Source organism: Convolutriloba macropyga, chromosome 1 (assembly GCF_964194025.1).
Source record: "Convolutriloba macropyga chromosome 1, txConMacr16.3, whole genome shotgun sequence".
Lineage (NCBI taxonomy): Eukaryota > Metazoa > Xenacoelomorpha > Acoela > Convolutidae > Convolutriloba > Convolutriloba macropyga.
The window spans coordinates 38775172-38795075 of NC_134468.1; the positions used below are offsets into that span (position 1 = coordinate 38775172).

A 19904-nucleotide genomic window follows, 5' to 3' on the forward strand; every position below is an offset into this window, starting at 1 on the left:
AGAAACTAACCATTGCAATATGTTCGCAGGGAGCATCAAATGACATCAACAGAAACATTCTGAAACAAAAACACCATGAAAAGACCGAACATTCTGAAACAAAAACAACCATGAAAAGACCGAAAAAACTTAACTAATATCAAAAGCCGTCATCAATAAGAAAGGTGAACCGTTTTGTTTGAAAAGATTTTGCTGAAACAAAGAGACGGACGAAGAACAATCTGCAATTCAAATCGAACTCCTGCGAATTACCCGAATACATCAAACCGCCTGCGAACTAATTCAGTAAAACTTTACTTCATTACTACGTTAAAAAATTATTTTAGTTAAACAAGAGTACGCTTCAGAACACCCTCTTCTAAAACTTACCTGAGCACTAAAACTCTTTGAAATGCGGAGAAACCGCATCAACATTAAATTATAGCTCACTGGAAACGGGTTGCAACCTGTCTTTACAGAGACTAAGCTATAAATCGACTAAAAAAATGAAAAATGCGAAGCTCAAAAGTCCAAATGTGTTTTAGAAAATGTTTTCAGAAGTCAAAACAGACATAAAAATTCAACATAAAGAGATGGATTAAATTGCAACACATCAGAAAGCCAATTAAGCCTGTTATTAATGAGACTAAGACAGGAGACTACGAAATAACAAATACAGGCAGAAGCCAAAACTCCACAAAAAATTTTACGAGACCACAGTGTTCAAGGCATTATATGTATACTATTTCATTTACAAGGACAGGAAAAGATGTTTGGTTCCATTTTTGACAAAAATTCTAAATTTTGAGAAATTCTAGCCACAAAAATCGGACCGAACAATTCAGCAACCCTCCTCTACCTTTCAAGATATATTTAATCGCACCACCGCAACCATTTTTATCAAATCTAAGCAAAATTGACTAAAATTTGGTCAAAAATACGGAAAATGTAAAACTTAGCAGGCAGATTGCCAGAAAATAGCCGCAATAGCTTCGTAGATCTGCAGTCTCTAAAAAGAGCAAATAAAACAGACCAAAAAAATTAGCCTTTTCATTGAAGCCTGATGTTATATTTCCATCAAGAATCTGTATAAGTTATTGCTGCCTCCATTAGGTGCTCTCAATTAACCGTCATTTCAAGTGACACACATTCACTTGAACTTATCTCTTTTGAATTATAAATAAAAGTCAATTTCAAAGTGAGGAAGTCATTTTTGAGAGTGAGGTAAGTCAAGTGTGACAAAAAATTTAATCACGTGAATGAACAAAGAAATTCACTCCAGTAAGAGCGAAAAATGACGTCAAGCACGCACTTCAGTTGAAATTGCATGAAAGAATGAACAAAAAGCAGATTTTAGGTGGTTGTGACGTCATATGATTGTAACAAAAATCTTAACGACGAAATAAAAAAAAAACAAGAGAAGGCCAATAATAGCCCCAGCTATCGCTGTGCGTCTATTAATAAAAACAACGGAATACTGTCTCCCGTTAACAAAACTTTAAACTTCGATAACTCCCTGTAAAAAGGGGAAAACAAAAAATCTTTTTCAATTCCATATTCTACGCTGGACGGGCTTTCTAATGATACCACTCACAACTCTACGATGATTATATCGATCGGCCAAAATTGACTGAACAAAAAACCCAATTGAGTATATTATATAATTCCTCCCCGGGGTCGGAACAATTTTTAAGAAAAAAGATAGATAAAGATAAACTTAGATAAGGAAAGAGCGGGCAATTATAAAAACTGCGTTAAAAAACCGGAAGTGAACAATCAGTTTCGCTCGCTCAACAATAATTTTAACACAACTCCTTTTCTTGCATTTTACTTAATCTCTCTCTCTCTCTCTCTCTCTCTCTCGCATAATAAGATCAGTCAACTCTCTTCTTCCTTCAGTTATGACTTTTGTTCAGCGAATTGATCTTAACAATTGTTTTAACGGGCGGCGTTGACTTTAAGGTCAAGTTTCACGTGCACGTGACCGATTAAAAATATCAAAATCACCACTCCTCTTTGACTCTTAAAAACATGTGATAATTGAAGACTTCAGGAACAACCCTTAGTTAACCTTGGTATAGATCTGAGATCAATTCACTTTTGACGAAATGGATGCGATTTATTTGACTGAAAACAAATTATTTGAGGCTAAAAAACAGATTCAAAACTCATTAAGGCTACAACACACTTGAAAAGGCCAAAAAACGGAAAAGGGCTATCATCAACTTGCAGTCATGGATTGCACTGCTCTGCAGAGTTTTGGCTTCTAAAAATTATGATCATGAAAGAAGCTCCGAGTTAAGTGGTCACTCGACTAGAAGCCGAATCGGTCGAGCAAACACAGTGGATAAACCAGCCTTGAGGGCAAATTATAAAAAGCACAACTCAAATAAAGTTTGCCGAAATCTTATTTTTAATTGACAGAAACGATACGAGTTCCAATTGAAAGAAAATAAATTACCTTGTAATTAAATAATGATAAATTCTGTTGATTGCGCAATAAATTCCTCCAAAGCTCCCAACGACTTAGCACGAGAGTTCTGAGCGTAGAGCAAGTCGCCGACAACTTCAGCAACTCGAAAGCAGACAAATAAGACATCATCTGCACAATCACACTAATCGGAAGGCTGAGCAATAAGCACGGTTTCAAACTGATTTCAAAACTTGAATCGATATTTCTAATACTAGTTGTGGCGATGGGAGTTCCTGGTGATGTGGGTGACACACAACAAGAATCCACAGTGTCATTGCTGAATACTTTCACTGTCTTCGTTCGTAGTTTCAAGAGCGCTGTTTCTGACAACATTTTTTACATTCTCTAAAAATATCTTGACAGAAAAATTGTTTAGCAGTACACTAAAATCATGCATATCCAACAAAAATTGGACCAAAGAAATGTTCTCACATGATAAACAAAACATTAATCGAAAACCATTATATGTCAAAAAAGCAGAAACTAACCATTGCAATATGTTCGCAAGGGGCATCAAATGACATCAACAGAAATATTCTGAAACAAAAACACCATGAAAAGACCGAACATTCTGAAACAAAAACCACCATGAAAAGACCGAAAAAACTTAACTAATATCAAAAGCCGTCATCAATAAGAAAGGTGAACCGTTTTGTTTGAAAAGATTTTGCTAAACAAAGAGACGGACGAAGAACAATCTGCAATTTTAATCGAACTCCTGCGAATTACCCGAATACATCAAACCGCCTGCGAACTAATTCAGTAAAACTTTACTTCATTACTACGTTAAAAAATTATTTTAGTTAAACAAGAGTACGCTTCAGAACACCCTCTTCTAAAACTCACCTGAGCACTAAAACTCTTTGAAATGCAATCATATTCACATTATTTTGGTCCAAGAATTGGCTAATTCTTCTTGCAAACCGAACGCATTAAATTGAACGAGTTATGCTCTCAATGTCATCTGATATAAAAGATGACATTGAGAGCATTAGATTTTAATTTTATTTTTTAATCTTCATGATGTACATATAAAATTGTGAGAACATTTTATGCTCGCATTTTAGGCCATTTATTAATAATGTAAGGTCAAATTTTTAGTTAAGTAATTTAATGATTTTATAATTTTACATAATGTTATATTCTTAACTTTACATTGCCTCTTTTACCATTTGCTTTTTATACTTATGTGTACCAGAGGAAATTAACAATGTTCTTTTTTTATCATTCCATTCTTTAATAAATTAAGCTTCGCATCCACTATTCAGAAAACCGATTAAAACAAAAATTGAGGATGAAAACAAAATTCAATTTAGTATTCTTTCAGGGTTATAAAATAGACAACAAGTCCAAAGCTTGATGCTAAATGGAAATGGGAGTATAAAGAAGGGTAGCACAAGAAACTAGACATGAAGAAACAAACGAAGCTAAAAAATGGGGACTTAAGATCCGAGTTTATTAGTTTATCCCATTTTCAAATTATTTCGTATTTCGATACTGACTGACTGCGTTCAATTCGGATTACTTTTCAGAGCAAGTGCTCTTGAAATGCAAATGAAGCAGAACGAGCAACCAATAGCCTAGAAAATCTAAAAAAGTTGCAAAAACAAGAGTTCGCTAAAGCGAATAAAAAATTGAACTTTCGAATTTAGAAAAAGGAGCTCAGTTACGGCCGACTGACTTCTGTAAGTGATGGACATTATGATACCTAACAGAATTACTTTTTAATTTCCTAGGTGAACCAGGCACCCAAACTAAAAATTAAAATTGGGGAAAAATGTACGTGAAACTTGAAAATTTGTAAAAAATATTACGGGCCAGTCAAAAGTTTCAATAGTCACCTCTAAGCAACAAAATTTTCAAGTCTCCGGCAGAAATAATTTTTCTCAAAAAAGAATTCAGAAAATTTAGGACAAACTAAAAGAAATAAAACAGCAACAAAATGGCCGCCAATAACACAATGATCTACGTTGTGATTAAAACATTTTTTTATATAGCCAATATCTTCTAGGTCTCAAAAAGAGTCTAACCCAATTGTGCAAACATGTTCAGCTCAGCCTCTAAATTAAGACTTCAACCAAATCGCTACCGAATAATTTTTCTTGTTCCCAAAGCTAAAAATTCCCCAGTCCAATCAATTTTAACCGTGAGTTGATGAGTCATTTTAATGTGAAAAATGTGTTTTCTTCTTAGCGATTAACTTTAAGGAAGCGCAAAGCAAAAACACTATACTACCTAAATCAGTCGTTGGAGAAGATAACGTCGATCAATCTTTTTTTCGATTTCAACATTCTTACTTCATTCCCCATCTCTCAACACCTTGCAAAAACAACACCCGACTCTGATCTCCTAGCACAACAAATTTGAAAGACAACCAATTTTTATTTGCTTGAAGCACTGAATTTTCAACCGAAAAAGATTGACAAACAACATAAAAAAGGTGACATTTATACCTATTCGAGTCGTCAAAACAGAGAAAACTTAACTTTTTTCAGGTCGTAGAAGACTCCTCCAATACTTTTTAGTGTAGTAAAAAGGCTCTCCTTCAATACTCCTATTCGAGTCGTCATTAAAGTAGACAATATCAACACTCCTATTGAAGTCGTACAAATCGCTCCACCGAAACCCGTTTTCAAATCGCAAGAAAGCTCCTCAATGCAATTCGAATTTTTCAAAATGTAAAAACCGATAGAACCATGGAGCCATTTACTCATTTCTTTGTTATGTAAAACAAAATATAAACCGACGAACGTCAGATAAATTGCTCTGGAACAGGCGGGGCAACTTAATTATTAGGTGTACTTTAGTAAAAAAATTTTAAGGGTGCAAACAAACGAGCCCAAAGGGAACCGAACCCAGGACCTCCATTATGCCAGACTAACATCTTAACCAGTACGCTACAAGATCTTTGATTCACGCTCTATCAGAAACGCTTTTATATTAGCAACAAAATTTATTTCAGAATTAGAGTAACGCGTAGATCACTCACAATTTGCATTAAAAAAGAAATAAACATTTACAGAAACTGTCTCAACCTTCGTTCCGGAGCAATAAAACAACCAACAATTATCGGGCAAACTGCTCTCAAACTACCGGCGAGCGGATGGCTTGGTTGGTAAATAACCACAGTTTAGTGAGGCTAGCTTTAGCTTGATTCGCCTCAGCAAATTTTAGTTTTCTAGCCTTGTCAGTAAATCAAATAAAAACGATATTTAAAAAATTTGCTAAATTTAAAAGAAAAGCTTCCAGATTTTGCAGTGAAAAAGTTCAAAACTGTTTTTTGTCTCTGGAGTTATGTCAAGTAATACATCTGCAAGACTTGAAAAGCTTTGTTGGCCAGTAATGATCGTTAAACTCAGAAAAGGACGAAAAAAAATTCAAAAACTTTAAAAACAATAGCAAATTTTAACAAAATCTTGCTAATATTCAAGATATTAAAAACTTCAAAACCATTCCATTGTCTCAAGACACTATCCAGTATCCCTATTTCAAATAGTTTCACTGGCCCATAAGGATCCATAAACTTGGAAGATAAAAATAATTTTCCAAAAATTTGAAACATTGCCAGAAAATAGCCGCAATAGATTCGTAGATCGTCAGTCTTAGAAAAACAGTAAAAGACAGACCAAAAAAACTCGTCATTTCATTGAAGGCTGATCTGTTATATTTTGATTTAAAAATCTGTATAAGTTATCGCTGCCTGTATTAGCTGATCTCAAATAACCTTCATTTAGAGTGACACACCCATTTGACCTTATCTCTTTGAATTAAAGTAAATAAAAGTCAATTTCAAAGTCATTTTTGAGAGTGAGGTAAGTCAAGTGTGACCAAAAATATAATCACGCGCATGAACAAAAAAACTCGCTCCACTAAGAGCAAAAAATGACGTCACACATGCAATTCAGTTGAAATTGCATGAACGAATGAACAAAAAAGTGGCTGTGACGTCATATGGTCGTAACAAAAATCATGACGACGAAATAAAAAAAACCAAGAGAAGGCCAATAATAGCCCCAGCTATCGCAGTGAGGCTATTAAAAATCAAACTATCAAAAACTGATAAAGCTGGAGTCCTTAAAATATTGATAACCATTCCATTAACTCTAGAAACTATGCGACAGCTTATCTAATCTTGGAGGAGGTCCCTAGAGCCCTGGTGCCGGAAAAAACGATAAACATGATAAAATTATTCCATGGCAAAAAATTTTGCATTAACTTATAATCAAACCCTTAAGGACGTTTTCTGGCCCCTGCGTCTGAAAAGACGTGAATAATGAAAAATAAAGGACAAAAAAATTTCCCCAATAGTGCGGGGGGGGGGGGGGGGGGTCAACAGTGGGGGTGTCTTCAACCTCTAAGAATCGACCTTCACACCCTAAGTATAAGTCTCCAAAACAGTTTGAGCTGAAAGGTTTAAAGAGCACTTAATGCCCGCTGGGCGCTACCTGTTTATCCCGTTTTTGAGGACAAAAATTCAAAAGCTTCAGGCGAAAAATCGGTCAAGCAAAAAATCGCAAAAAAGACCGACAGGACTAATATAATTGCTACAAATTTTCGTTTGAGAGCAATTAAACAAACTGAGCAACGTCCGATGAATTTAGCAGGCGTGTACCTTAGATGTTTTATGGACGTAAAAAAGCACCGGGTTCAGGGGTTGGAACCACAGGCATCCAGGATACCAGTCCAACACTTAACTACTAATTCACAGTGGCGTTGCTTCTTCTTCACTCACAATTGCCTTTTATAACAGCAACAAACTTTATTTTAGAACGCGATAAACTTAGATGACTCAAAAATGAAGAACTCAAGCGTGGAAAAGTCACTCAAGAAGTCAAAGAATGTTCCCAACCAAAAGCGCAAAAACGATGAAGCCAAAATTTTGCATAAAAAAGACATGTTTACAATAATTGCTTCAAACTTCGTTCGAGAGCAATTAACAAGAAAACCTCACTATAGCTACGCTTACTACAGCTTCGAAGCTCAAATAGTGAATTAACTTTCTGCACTCGCAGAACTTTCTAAAAAAGATTGCGTATCAAAGCTTCGTCTAAAATCCTAAGCAAAACTCTTCATTACTCTGAGTTGCTCAATATGACTCCAAAAGTTTATGATAAGCAGGAAATACTAGCCCATCAAGTCATTGGGGTTTTCAAACAAAGTAGCAAATCAGAAGGACTTGAGTTATTTTTATCTGAATTATAAATTGTACAAGAGATCGACAAATGAAACTATATTCCCATTTAAGTTCACATTGCTAAAAATGTCAACGTTAATCGTCGCCGAGTCATTAAAATACCCAGCCAAAATCAATACCCTCATTTTGAGCGGAACAAACGAGCATAAGTACAGCTATTTTTTGTTCGAAAGAACGTCGCAGAGCCGAGAGTTAGTTGCAACTTCATTTGAGAGCTATTGAAACACTCTGTAGCAATTCGCCAAAACCCAGGGAAGCGTTGCAGCTAGTGAATGGCTCCTAGCGCAACCTGAAAGATGAGATTCTCAAAAAGTGTGACTCAAATTTAATTTGATGAAGCAACTAAAATTTTACACATTGTACAACAGTAATATATGTACAAACATTAAACTGTGAAGGATTAAGAAAGCAATCTAATCCCTAAAACAATGAGCAGCTAAATATTGCAGCGTTAATAAAGTAGGCAACGTTATAATACTCTTCATTTGTGCTTGTGACTACAAAACCAATTGGGGTTACGCAGTTTTGATCAACGATTAATACACAGGAGATAGAAAACATTTGTGACCTGTCACTATTTTGAACTACTAAGCTAAGGGTTTAACTAAAGGGTACGATTGCAAATTAGTTAGTGTTAAATCTAGCTGGAACAAACATAGCCCCATTAGCATATTCGTATTCGAAGAGGCCATCACCATACCCACTTTCTTCGGGCCAAATATAGTCCTTATCAGTCGTTGGAACTGATACCAGCAGTTCACGTCTCGACTGTCGACTTGCCTGGAACCTACTTCTACGTGACGTATTCCGTTCAAGTTTGGTTGAGGTAGCCACCTTACTTTCAATAACTAAACTATCCAGTGTGCTATTAGGTCCATGCACTGATCTAGCATTGCTTGTCGACACATCAAAACGTCCTGGAATATCGCATGATGACCTATGTTGTTGCATGTATAAATCTTTAAAACGCTGTTGTGATTTTGATCGCGATTCCGTTCTCTGTATAGACCTCGACGGTGGTTTGGTGTTAATGTTTGGAAGTTCCCCCACATGGCCACTGGTTCCAGCTACAATTGGATCTTCCGGCACCTGGTCGAAACTCTCGCGCTGAGCTTTGATCAGCTTCCTCGCTGATTTTTTCTGAAAGTTTGAATAAAAAATACCAATTAATTGTGATTTAAAAATTTTTATAGTGATGAACAGATGTCGTCAAATCTTGAAACAGAATAGCTACAATTTTCTATTTGCTTGTTTCATTTGCACACAATTTGAAACAGTTAACGCTCAGCAGAAAACTTCTGAAATGACACAAGAGCATTGATTCGAACAAACAACACGATAGAACCCTTCCTGATTTTGAAATTAAATTGCACAAAACTAATCGCCCAAAAGCTATAATTAGTGAAACTGCAGTAATCAAATATCTGACCTTTCTCTGTTGAAGGAATATAAGGTCTTTGTCATTCCAGGAAAGTGCACTTGCAGGCCTGAGTTTCCTCCCAGAAGCAGAGTGAGCTACTCTTTGATGCGCGTTAAGTGGAGTCGCAACTGGCGGAATCGTCAGTTCTTCCTCGATGAAATTGTCTGCCTGAGATCCAGATCTGAGTGTCTTCTGAGTCTGTTTGTGGAGATTGCGCCAATTCTCGTTCACGTAATTGAGAAGGGCGGCTAAATGACAACGCAATAATGAATGAAAGAATTGAATTTCTTCCATATATATCTGACAATAACAAAACGGATTAAGCATAATCCAATCATTAAATAAATACAAACAGGAGTGGACGTTTGGCGATACTCTCGTATCTTTATGAAACACCCCAAGAAAAAAAGAACATGTTACTTGAACACACGTTCTTCCATTTCACTTCCATTACACTGTTCTACAAAGTACAATATCAAACTGTATTGGAAACGGTTGACAGTCTTCTCAATTTTATGCAAAGCCATTTTTCAGCATTTGTCCCGACCTTTTTTCTGCTCTAGAAAGTTCAAACATACCCGGCAGATTGCCGGAAAATAGCTCTCGTTGATTCCCATAACTCTATTGGGATTGAAAGAAAAGAAAATATTAACGAAAATTGATATTTGTACAAAAACATTTTTAAGTGCGATTTATTTTGATGTCATTTCGTAGTTGAACATACTCCTGTCTCTCAGTGAGAGGCTACAGGGTCTAGTATCAATACCAATAAGCATTATAGATAGTAACTAAAACATCTGAGAACAAAGTTCAAGTACCGGGCATCTAAAAATGGGCTTTATGGGTTTATCCCGTTTCTATCTCTGACTTTGATTTTTTATACTGACTCGCTTCATTTTGAATTGCTTTGCTGAGCAACTGCTGTTTAAAAGGACTTTGAGCAGAATGACAGAAGAGTGGAACTAGCCTAGAGAAGTCAAAAGATTTCACGCAAAATGTCGAAAAAGCGGCAAAATTGGTAAAGCGAAAAAAAAGTTCGACGAAGTAAAAAAAAGGAGCGCAATAATAGCCGGCTAAGATGAGGGCGGCTATTAATAAAACTTTTTTGTTGAAATTGTTGAAATGAGTGATACCGCAGTGGTCTCACTCATTTCAACAATTTCATGAAACTTGTGGTATCAATTCAGGATAAACTTGAATAAATGTTTCAAGTATAGCTCACTAACGGTCAAAAGCCTCAATCTGAAAAAAGAGTGAACATTAAGCCATAAGGTTTTTGAAAATTAATCGCCATTTGGTACATCCATAAATCAAATTTGCATACTCAAAGACTGGGACAATAGTACCTCAATAAAACAGAATTTAGTTTTTAGGTTGCATGAATTCTTTAACCGAGCCAACAAAAGTAACGAACTTTGGAAGTTTTCTGCAAACAAACAATATGTGATCTTGGAATGTTAAGTGAGTCGATAATTAATCCTTACTATTTGAAACGATGACAGTTCACTAAAAGGCAGTCTCAATATTTTCCCCTGCTATTTTTCTCAAAATTTAGAAAAAGCTTATATGAATGTAGCAATCTTACAATGGATGTCATCTCTGAAAACAGGTCTTCACAAGGTAGTTGTGTTGGAAAAAGCAAGCAAGTGTCATCAGCAAACAAGTCCGTTGTGGAGTATCTAAAAGCGTCCAGAAAACAACTCAAGCATAAACATAGCCGGAAAATTGCCAGAAAATAGCCCCCGTTGACCCGCTTGACGCACATTGGGATTGAAACAGAATAAGAAAAAAGATAGAAACTGACAGAATTTTTCTAAGTGTCAACCTTTTTATTTGGTGAGCAAATTCTGCATATTCGGTTAGATTCTAAACTGACATTTAATTCAGCTTCTAAAATCAACGCTATTAAGCAAAATACTATTGCCAGCTAGCAATCGCTTTAAAGAACTTGGATAACCTACTGCAATATGACTTAACGACCGGGCTTTGTATGCTTATCCTGTTTCTTTTGATCTTGCTCTTCTGACTTTTAACGTATTCACTTAATTGCGCAATTCAATACGTGAAAGAATTTCAAATCCATCAGTTGAAACAGAGTGAAGTATGTTAGGAGTTATGCGTGAAAATTGTGACTTATATAAAACGAAAAACGTGATCAAAAGGTAAAGCGAATTAAAAAAAAGGACAGCGCCTAAATAATAGAGGTTGAGAGGCTGACGGCGGCTGTTAATTAAAGAAAAGATCCTCCAGGTTCTCACCCAACCTCTGAAAAACCTTCCAAAATACACACTGTGTTTCAAACCATAGATAGTACTTAAACCATTTCAAAACCGGACAACGAAAAACAAGTTCGTCCGTTTTTTTTTCTCAAAAAAAATTTCTCTGTTCACGGTGTCGAAAGCTTTTTGTATGTCTAAAAAGACAGCCGTACAATTATTTCCTTTCATTTTTCATTTCGATGGTCTCAATTAAGCTAGCCATTGCATCAGATGTCGAGCGCATAGGTCGGAAGCCGAACTCTTCTTCATACAGTATCTTTCTAGAAAGCCAATACATTTCTTGAACATAACCTTTCCAAAAACTCAGGTTGTAAATGGGCCAATTATTGTTTACAACCGATGTTGGTCCTTCCCGATGATCGGATATTCCTGGTTGTTGGACGACTAAAAGGTGCAATGAGTTTTATATGTATAACTAGAAGAAAGAACACGTTTGAGGTCATAACTAAACATTGCACAGTTCAACGAATAGAACAAAGTAAACTCGAAACCAATTTCCACTTGATTCCAGAAAATATTTGTTTTAGAGGTACGGGAGAGGGTATACTTCAATATCAGGGAACCTCAAACACAACTTTTATAGACCATACGATTGGTTTAAATTGATACTAGCATTCACGCAATAACATTAAGGTAATTGGTTCAAATAAGCAAAAGGATGTCGGTTTTCATTTAGGCAATTCAAAACAAAAAATTGCTGCGCATCTGAGAAAATAACACCAGAGAGAAATTCAAAAGCAAAAGTAACCTAGTATCTTAATCTGAGACCTTCTACCAACACGAGAGAGCCAAAATCAGGAAGAAATGGATCAAATAGAAAACACAGGCGGAATGAAAAATATATATGTCCAAAAAAAAGAATGCCAAAAACGTAAAAACCGGAAAGAGAAAGAGATTGAGATTTCCTTCCTGGTTTCCCTATTTTTTATGTATATGAGGGAATCTCAAACTAATTTTCTTGAGATGATAATCTTGTGAGAGAATAACAGAAGAGAGCTTCAGAAGCAAAAAAATCTAGTACCTTAATCTGAGACCTTTTTCCAACCCCTTCTTCTGTGCTAACGGGTTCAAAAAAGTCTTAAGTGCTCAGGCTTGAAGGACTAAAGAGACAGAGAGCGACACACACACACACACACACACACACACACACACACACACACACACACACACACACACACACACACACACAGAGAGAGAGAGAGAGAGAGAGAGAGAGAGAGAGAGAAATAGAGAGGAGAGGAGCGATGGAGAAAACACGAACGAAAGAAAATAACCCAAGGAAAAAATTTGAAAACGACAGACGCACGATTGATTTGAAAAAACAAAGAAAAAAAAACAGCCACAAAGATTGAAAAGATGACAGACCATTGAAAAACAGCAAAAAGATTGAAACAAAAGACAAAGAGGAGTTACTCCGATAGAAAAAAGTGCAAAAACAACAAATTGAGATGAATGAGCGAAAATCAGGAAGAAATCGATCAAATAGAAACCGACCGAAAGAAAAATTTATAAGACGAAAAAATAATTCAAAAAAGTTAAAAACCGGAAAAAGAGAAGAAGAGATTGATATTATTTTCGTTTCCCCATTTTCATGTATATGGGGAGATCTCAAACATTCAATTTTCTGTTTTTTTCCTTTTAATTTTTAATTTCTGACAGCATTTTTGTTTCGCATATTTCTTTTTCCCTTTTTTACCAGAAATTTCTCTATTTGTATCTTTTTCACATATCATGAAGTATGGGAAAAAGAACATGAGAAGAGGAAAAAACAACAAAAGATAGAAAGCTAGAGCGAAAAAAGGATAAACTAAAAGAGACAAAAATTATAGGTTTTCAGACATTGAAAGAAGCGTCAAAAGAAAGAGAAGGAAGAGAGCAGAATTAAAACAAAGCTAACTAAAAAAAATCGGAAAACAAACATAACCAAATAAAGTCGGGCAAATTGCTCTCAAACGGCTGGCGAGTGTTTGGAGTTTCGGTAGTAGCCAGATAGGGCTGAGGGATGCTAGCAATAGGGGTATGAGCGGAGTGGCGGGGAAGAGTTAAAACCATGGGCCGGAGGGGGACAGAGGAGGGGGTTGTGAGAGCTGGAAGCGAAAGGGGGTCCAAATCGTCAGTTTGGAAGTTTGGACGGAGCTGTCGAGGGATGAATTAGAAGGGTAGATTTTTTAAGACTTAGAACCGCCATTCACAACCTGCAAATGTCTCCTTAGAAGCATTTCAGGTGAATCGCATACTTAGAGCCTAAAATGCGCAAGTCTCTCAGACAGCTGCTCAGCCACCTCCGGGCTTAACCTTTTCATCTCTTTTTGAGAAAAAAAGATAAAGGCCAGAAGAAAAATCAGTCAAGCGAAAAATCGCACGGAAAGACAACAGGAAAAATGTTTATTTTTTGTTTTTATGTCACTGGCCATTTAAAAGTGGTTGATGTCTTCCCTTGACTATGCTGCTTAATGAAGTTCTTAAACATGCGCTTAAAGAAACTTACACAGGCACAAGTTGAATCTATTTTGTCATCCCAGTCAAAAATTATGCGTTGTTATACAGCATTTTACTATGTAAAAAATAGAATAAGCGCCTGGCGGCATGTAAACATCGACATCAAGCAGCAAGCAGGGTCCGACACATTAAAGACCAAGAGATTTAAAGACCATTAAAGACGAAATAACGTGGTTCTTAGACTCACACTTTTAATAAATACGATTTAAAATTATCATTGCAAGATTCACGTAATCGAGAATTGACAATTTCGCCCAAACGGTTCTGCAATCTGCAATCACGAAAATTGTCCAAATAAGAGTCTAGTACCAAAGAAGTAGAACAGAAAATTATTGGTCTCAAAACAAATCAAATATTTCTTTCAATACCATAGAAAATTGCTTTTGAAAAGCCGGCCAAACACTAAAGAACTAATAGGACAAAACATAGCTCAAACTCTAAAAACCGCCCTTCACATCATGAGTATGCGTCTCCCACACAATTTCTGTTAGTTGCATACTTAATGCGCTCTGGGCGATTCCTGCTTATCCAATTTTTGATGACGAAATGTCAAATGGGTCAGACGAAAAATCGGCAATGCGAAAAATCGGATAAAAAAACAGGACTAACATAATCACTAGAAAATTTGTTTGAGAGCAAAGAAAAACCGAAATATTAAGCTTCTACCTTTTATTCCATTTTCTGAGGTTAACCTTTTAATCCTTTTTTGAGGAAGAAAAATCACACAAAAAGCCAAAAGTACTTATGTTTTTTTATCTCACTGGCCTCTTAAAATGTGTCGATGTCTTCCCTTAACCATGCTGCGTATTAATTTTTTCAAAAAAATTGCATTCAAATTGATGCATACCTGAGATTGTAATACTGTGAGCAAACAACACCAACTAGAGATCCAAAAAGCAAAAAAAATCCAGTACCTTAATCTGAGACCTTCAAACCCGTTCTTGTGCTAACGGATTGAAAAAAGTTAAGCGCGCACGATTGAAATAATACAGACAGAGAGCAACAGAGAGAGAGAGAGAGAGAGAGAGAGAGATTGAAACAAAAGACTGAACAAAAGACAACGAGGGGTTAAACCGATAGAAAAAAGAGCAAAAACAACAAATCGAGATGAATGAGCAAAAATCAGGAAGAAATGGATCAAAAAGAAAACACAGACGGAAAGAATATATAGGACCCAAAAAGAATGGCACAAAATATTAAAAACCGGAAAAAAGAGAAAGGTTGAGAATTCTCTCTTGGTTAACCTCATTTTTATGTATACGAGGGAAACTCAAACTTTCAATTTTCTTTTTTCCCGTCAAACTTTATTCTCTGCCTTTATTGTTTTGCGTATATTTTTTCTTGCTCTTTTTTAACAATATTTTCCCTATTCGTATCTTTTTTATACATTCCACATATCATAAAGGAGGTGAAGAAAGATAACACGAACAGAGAAAAAAATAAAAGCTAGACCAGAAAGACAAAATATTAAAAAGACAAAATTCATAGAAAATGAGACATTGAAAAAAAGCGTCAGAAAAAAGAGAATGGCAGAGATAAAAAAACATATAACTCTATAGTCGGGCAAATTGCTCTCAAACGACCGGCGAGAAATTGACTTCAGGAGTAGCCAGGTGGAAATTAGAGATGCTAGCAATAGGGGGTATGAGCGGAGAAAAAAAGCGTCAGAAGAAAGAATGGAAGAGATGGACGAGAAAAAAATCCAATGAACAAATAAAAACTCAAAAAACAATCACATCTAAAACAAGGCAAATTGCTCTCAAGCGGTGAGCGATTGGCTTCAGGAGTAGCCAGCCGGAATTTAGAGATGCTAGCAATAGAGAGTTGGAGTTGAGTGGGCGGTGTGTTCAAGAGGTGGCCGGCCAGGGGGTGGCTGATTGGAGAACTGGACGATATGGGGGTTTAAACTGTCAGTTTGGAGGAATTTGGCCGGCGTTATCGGGGGATGAATTAGAAGCGTCGATTTTTCTAAGACTAACAACCGCAATTCACACCCTGAAATTGTGTCCTTAAAAGCAGTTTTGGTGAAACGCATAATTAGAGCCCAAGCTAGAGCGAAAAAAGGATAAATTAAAAGAGACAAAAATTATAGGTTTTCAGACATTGAAAGAAGCGTCAAAAGAAAGAGAAGGAAGTGAGCAGAATTAAAACAAAGCTAACTAAAAAAAATCGGAAAACAAACATAACCAAATAAAGGCGGGCAAATTGCTCTCAAACGGCCAGCGAGTGTTTGGAGTTTCGGTAGTAGCCAGATAGGGCTGAGGGATGCTAGCAATAGGGGTATGAGCGGAGTGGCGGGAAAGAGTTAAAACCATGGGCCGGAGGGGGACAGAGGAGGGGGTTGTGAGAGCTGGAAGCGAAAGGGGGTCCAAACCGTCAGTTTGGAAGTTTGGACGGAGCTGTCGAGGGATGAATTAGAAGGGTAGATTTTTTAAGACTTAGAACCGCCATTCACACCCTGAAAATGTCTCCTTAGAAGCATTTCAGGTGAATCGCATACTTAGAGCCTAAAATGCGCAAGTCTCTCAGACAGCTGCTCAGCCACCTCCGGGCTTAACCTTTTCATCTCTTTTTGAGAAAAAAAAGATAAAGGCCAGAAGAAAAATCAGTCAAGCGAAAAATCGCACGGAAAGACAACAGGAAAAATGTTTATTTTTTGTTTTTATGTCACTGGCCATTTAAAAGTGGTTGATGTCTTCCCTTGACTATGCTGCTTAATGAAGTTCTTAAACATGCGCTTAAAGAAACTTAGACAGGCACAAGTTGAATCTATTTTGTCATCCCAGTCAAAAATTATGCGTTGTTATACAGCATTTTACTATGTAAAAAATAGAATAAGCGCCAGGCGGCATGTAAACATCGACATCAAGCAGCAAGCAGGGTCCGACACATTAAAGACCAAGAGATTTAAAGACCATTAAAGACGAAATAACGTGGTTCTTAGACTCACACTTTTAATAAATACGATTAAAAATTATCATTGCAAGATTCACGTAATCGAGAATTGACATTTTCGCCCAAACGGTTCTGCAATCTGCAATCACGAAAATTGTCCAAATAAGAGTCTAGTACCAAAGAAGTAGAACAGAAAATTATTGGTCTCAAAACAAAATATTTCTTTCAATAGCATAGAAAATTGCTTTTGAAAAGCCGGCAAAACACTAAAAAACTAATAGGCAAAACATAGCTCAAACTCTAAAAACCACCCTTCACATCATGAGTATGCGTCTCCCACACAATTTCTGTTAGTTGCATACTTAATGCGCTCTGGGCGATTCCTGCTTATCCAATTTTTGATGACGAAATGTCAAATGGGTCAGACGAAAAATCGGCAATGCGAAAAATCGTATTAAAAAACAGGACTAATATCATCACTAGAAAATTTGTTTGAGAGCAAAAAAAACCGAAATATTAGGCTTCTACCTTTTATTCCCTTTTCTGAGGTTAACCTCTTAATCCTTTTTTGAGGAAGGAAAATCGCACAAAAAGCCAAAAGGACTTATGTTTTTTTATCACACTGGCCTCTTAAAATGTGTCGATGTCTTCCCTTAACCATGCTGCTTATTAATTTTTTCAAAAAAATGCTTTCAAATTGATGCATACCTGAGATTGTAATACTGTGAGCAAACAACACCAACCAGAGATCCAAAAAGCAAAAAAATCCAGTACCTTAATCTGAGACCTTGAAACCCGTTCTTGTGCTAACGGATTGAAAAGTTAAGCGCGCACGATTGAAATACTACAGACAGAGAGCAACAGAGAGAGAGAGAGAGAGAGAGAAAGAGAGAGATTGAAACAAAAGACAGAAACAAAAGACAACGAGGGGTTAAACCGATAGAAAAAAGAGCAAAAACAACAAATCGAGATGAATGAGCAAAAATCAGGAAGAAATGGATCAAAAAGAAAACACAGGCGGAAAGAATAAATAGGACCAAAAAAGAATGGCACAAAATATTAAAAACCGGAAAAAAGAGAAAGGTTGAGAATTCTCTCTTGGTTACCCTCATTTTTATGTATACGAGGGAAACTCAAACTTTCAATTTTCTTTTTCCCGTCAAACTTTATTCTCTGCCTTTATTGTTTTCCGTATATTTTTTCTTGCTCTTTTTCAAAAATATTTTCCCTATTCGTATCTTTTTTTATACATTCCACATATCATAAAGGAGGTGAAGAAAGATAACACGAACAGAGAAAAAAAATAAAAGCTAGAGCAGAAAGACAAAATATTAAAAAGACAAAATTCACAGAAAATGAGACATTGAAAAAAAGCGTCAGAAAAAAGAGAATGCCAGAGATAAAAAAACAAAAACATATAACTCTATAGTCGGGCAAATTGCTCTCAAACGACCGGCGAGAAATTGACTTCAGGAGTAGCCAGGTGGAAATTAGAGATGCTAGCAATAGTGGGTATGAGCGGAGAAAAAAAGCGTCAGAAGAAAGAATGGAAGAGATGGACGAGAAAAAAATCCAATGAACAAGCAAGAACTCAAAAGACAAACACATCTAAAACAAGGCAAATTGCTCTCAAGCGGTGAGCGATTGGCTTCAGGAGTAGCCAGCCGGAAAATAGAGATGCTAGCAATAGAGGGTTGGAGTGGAGTGGGCGGTGTGTTCAAGAGGTGGCCGGCCATGGGATGGCTAATTGGAGAACTGGACGATATGGGGGTTTAAATTGTCAGTTTGGAGGAATTTGGCCGGCGGTATCGGGGGATGAATTAAAGGCGTCGATTTTTCTAAGACTAACAACCGCAATTCACACCCTGAAAATGTCTCCTTAGAAGCATTTCAGGTGAATCGCATACTTAGAGCCTAAAATGCGCAAGTCTCTCAGACAGCTGCTCAGCCACCTCCGGGCTTAACCTTTTCATCTCTTTTTGAGAAAAAAAAGATAAAGGCCAGAAAAATCAGTCAAGCGAAAAATCGCACGGAAAGACAACAGGAAAAATGTTTATTTTTTGTTTTTATGTCACTGGCCATTTAAAAGTGGTTGATGTCTTCCCTGGACTATGCTGCTTAATGAAGTTCTTAAACATGCGCTTAAAGAAACTTAGACAGGCACAAGTTGAATCTATTTTGTCATCCCAGTCAAAAATTATGCGTTGTTATACAGCATTTTACTATGTAAAAAATAGAATAAGCGCCAGGCGGCATGTAAACATCGACATCAAGCAGCAAGCAGGGTCCGACACATTAAAGACCAAGAGATTTAAAGACCATTAAAGACGAAATAACGTGGTTCTTAGACTCACACTTTTAATAAATACGATTAAAAATTATCATTGCAAGATTCACGTAATCGAGAATTGACATTTTCGCCCAAACAGTTCTGCAATCTGCAATCACGAAAATTGTCCAAATAAGAGTCTAGTACCAAAGAAGTAGAACAGAAAATTATTGGTCTCAAAACAAAATATTTCTTTCAATAGCATAGAAAATTGCTTTTGAAAAGCCGGCAAAACACTAAAAAACTAATAGGCAAAACATAGCTCAAACTCTAAAAACCGCCCTTCACATCATGAGTATGCGTCTCCCACACAATTTCTGTTAGTTGCATACTTAATGCGCTCTGGGCGATTCCTGCTTATCCAATTTTTGATGACGAAATGTCAAATGGGTCAGACGAAAAATCGGCAATGCGAAAAATCGTATTAAAAAACAGGACTAATATCATCACTAGAAAATTTGTTTGAGAGCAAAAAAAACCGAAATATTAGGCTTCTACCTTTTATTCCCTTTTCTGAGGTTAACCTCTTAATCCTTTTTTGAGGAAGGAAAATCGCACAAAAAGCCAAAAGGACTTATGTTTTTTTATCACACTGGCCTCTTAAAATGTGTCGATGTCTTCCCTTAACCATGCTGCTTATTAAATTTTTCAAAAAAATGCTTTCAAATTGATGCATACCTGAGATTGTAATACTGTGAGCAAACAACACCAACCAGAGATCCAAAAAGCAAAAAAATCCAGTACCTTAATCTGAGACCTTGAAACCCGTTCTTGTGCTAACGGATTGAAAAGTTAAGCGCGCACGATTGAAATACTACAGACAGAGAGCAACAGAG

The 19904-nt window shown here is 36.4% G+C and overlaps 1 protein-coding gene across 1 annotated transcript in view; it reads right to left on the minus strand.

Annotated features, from left to right (window-relative positions):
- Window positions 1–7954: 7954 nt before the first annotated feature.
- LOC142338648 (uncharacterized) overlaps window positions 7955–19904 on the minus strand; it is an 83613-nt gene continuing 71663 nt past the window's right edge. The window contains exons 14-15 of the mRNA XM_075388496.1: window positions 9076–9314; window positions 7955–8786 (exon numbers count right to left, since the gene is read on the minus strand). Of these exons, the coding sequence (XP_075244611.1) occupies window positions 8271–8786; window positions 9076–9314 (755 nt within the window). The 3' untranslated portion in view covers window positions 7955–8270. The remainder of the gene's footprint in view (window positions 8787–9075; window positions 9315–19904) is intronic.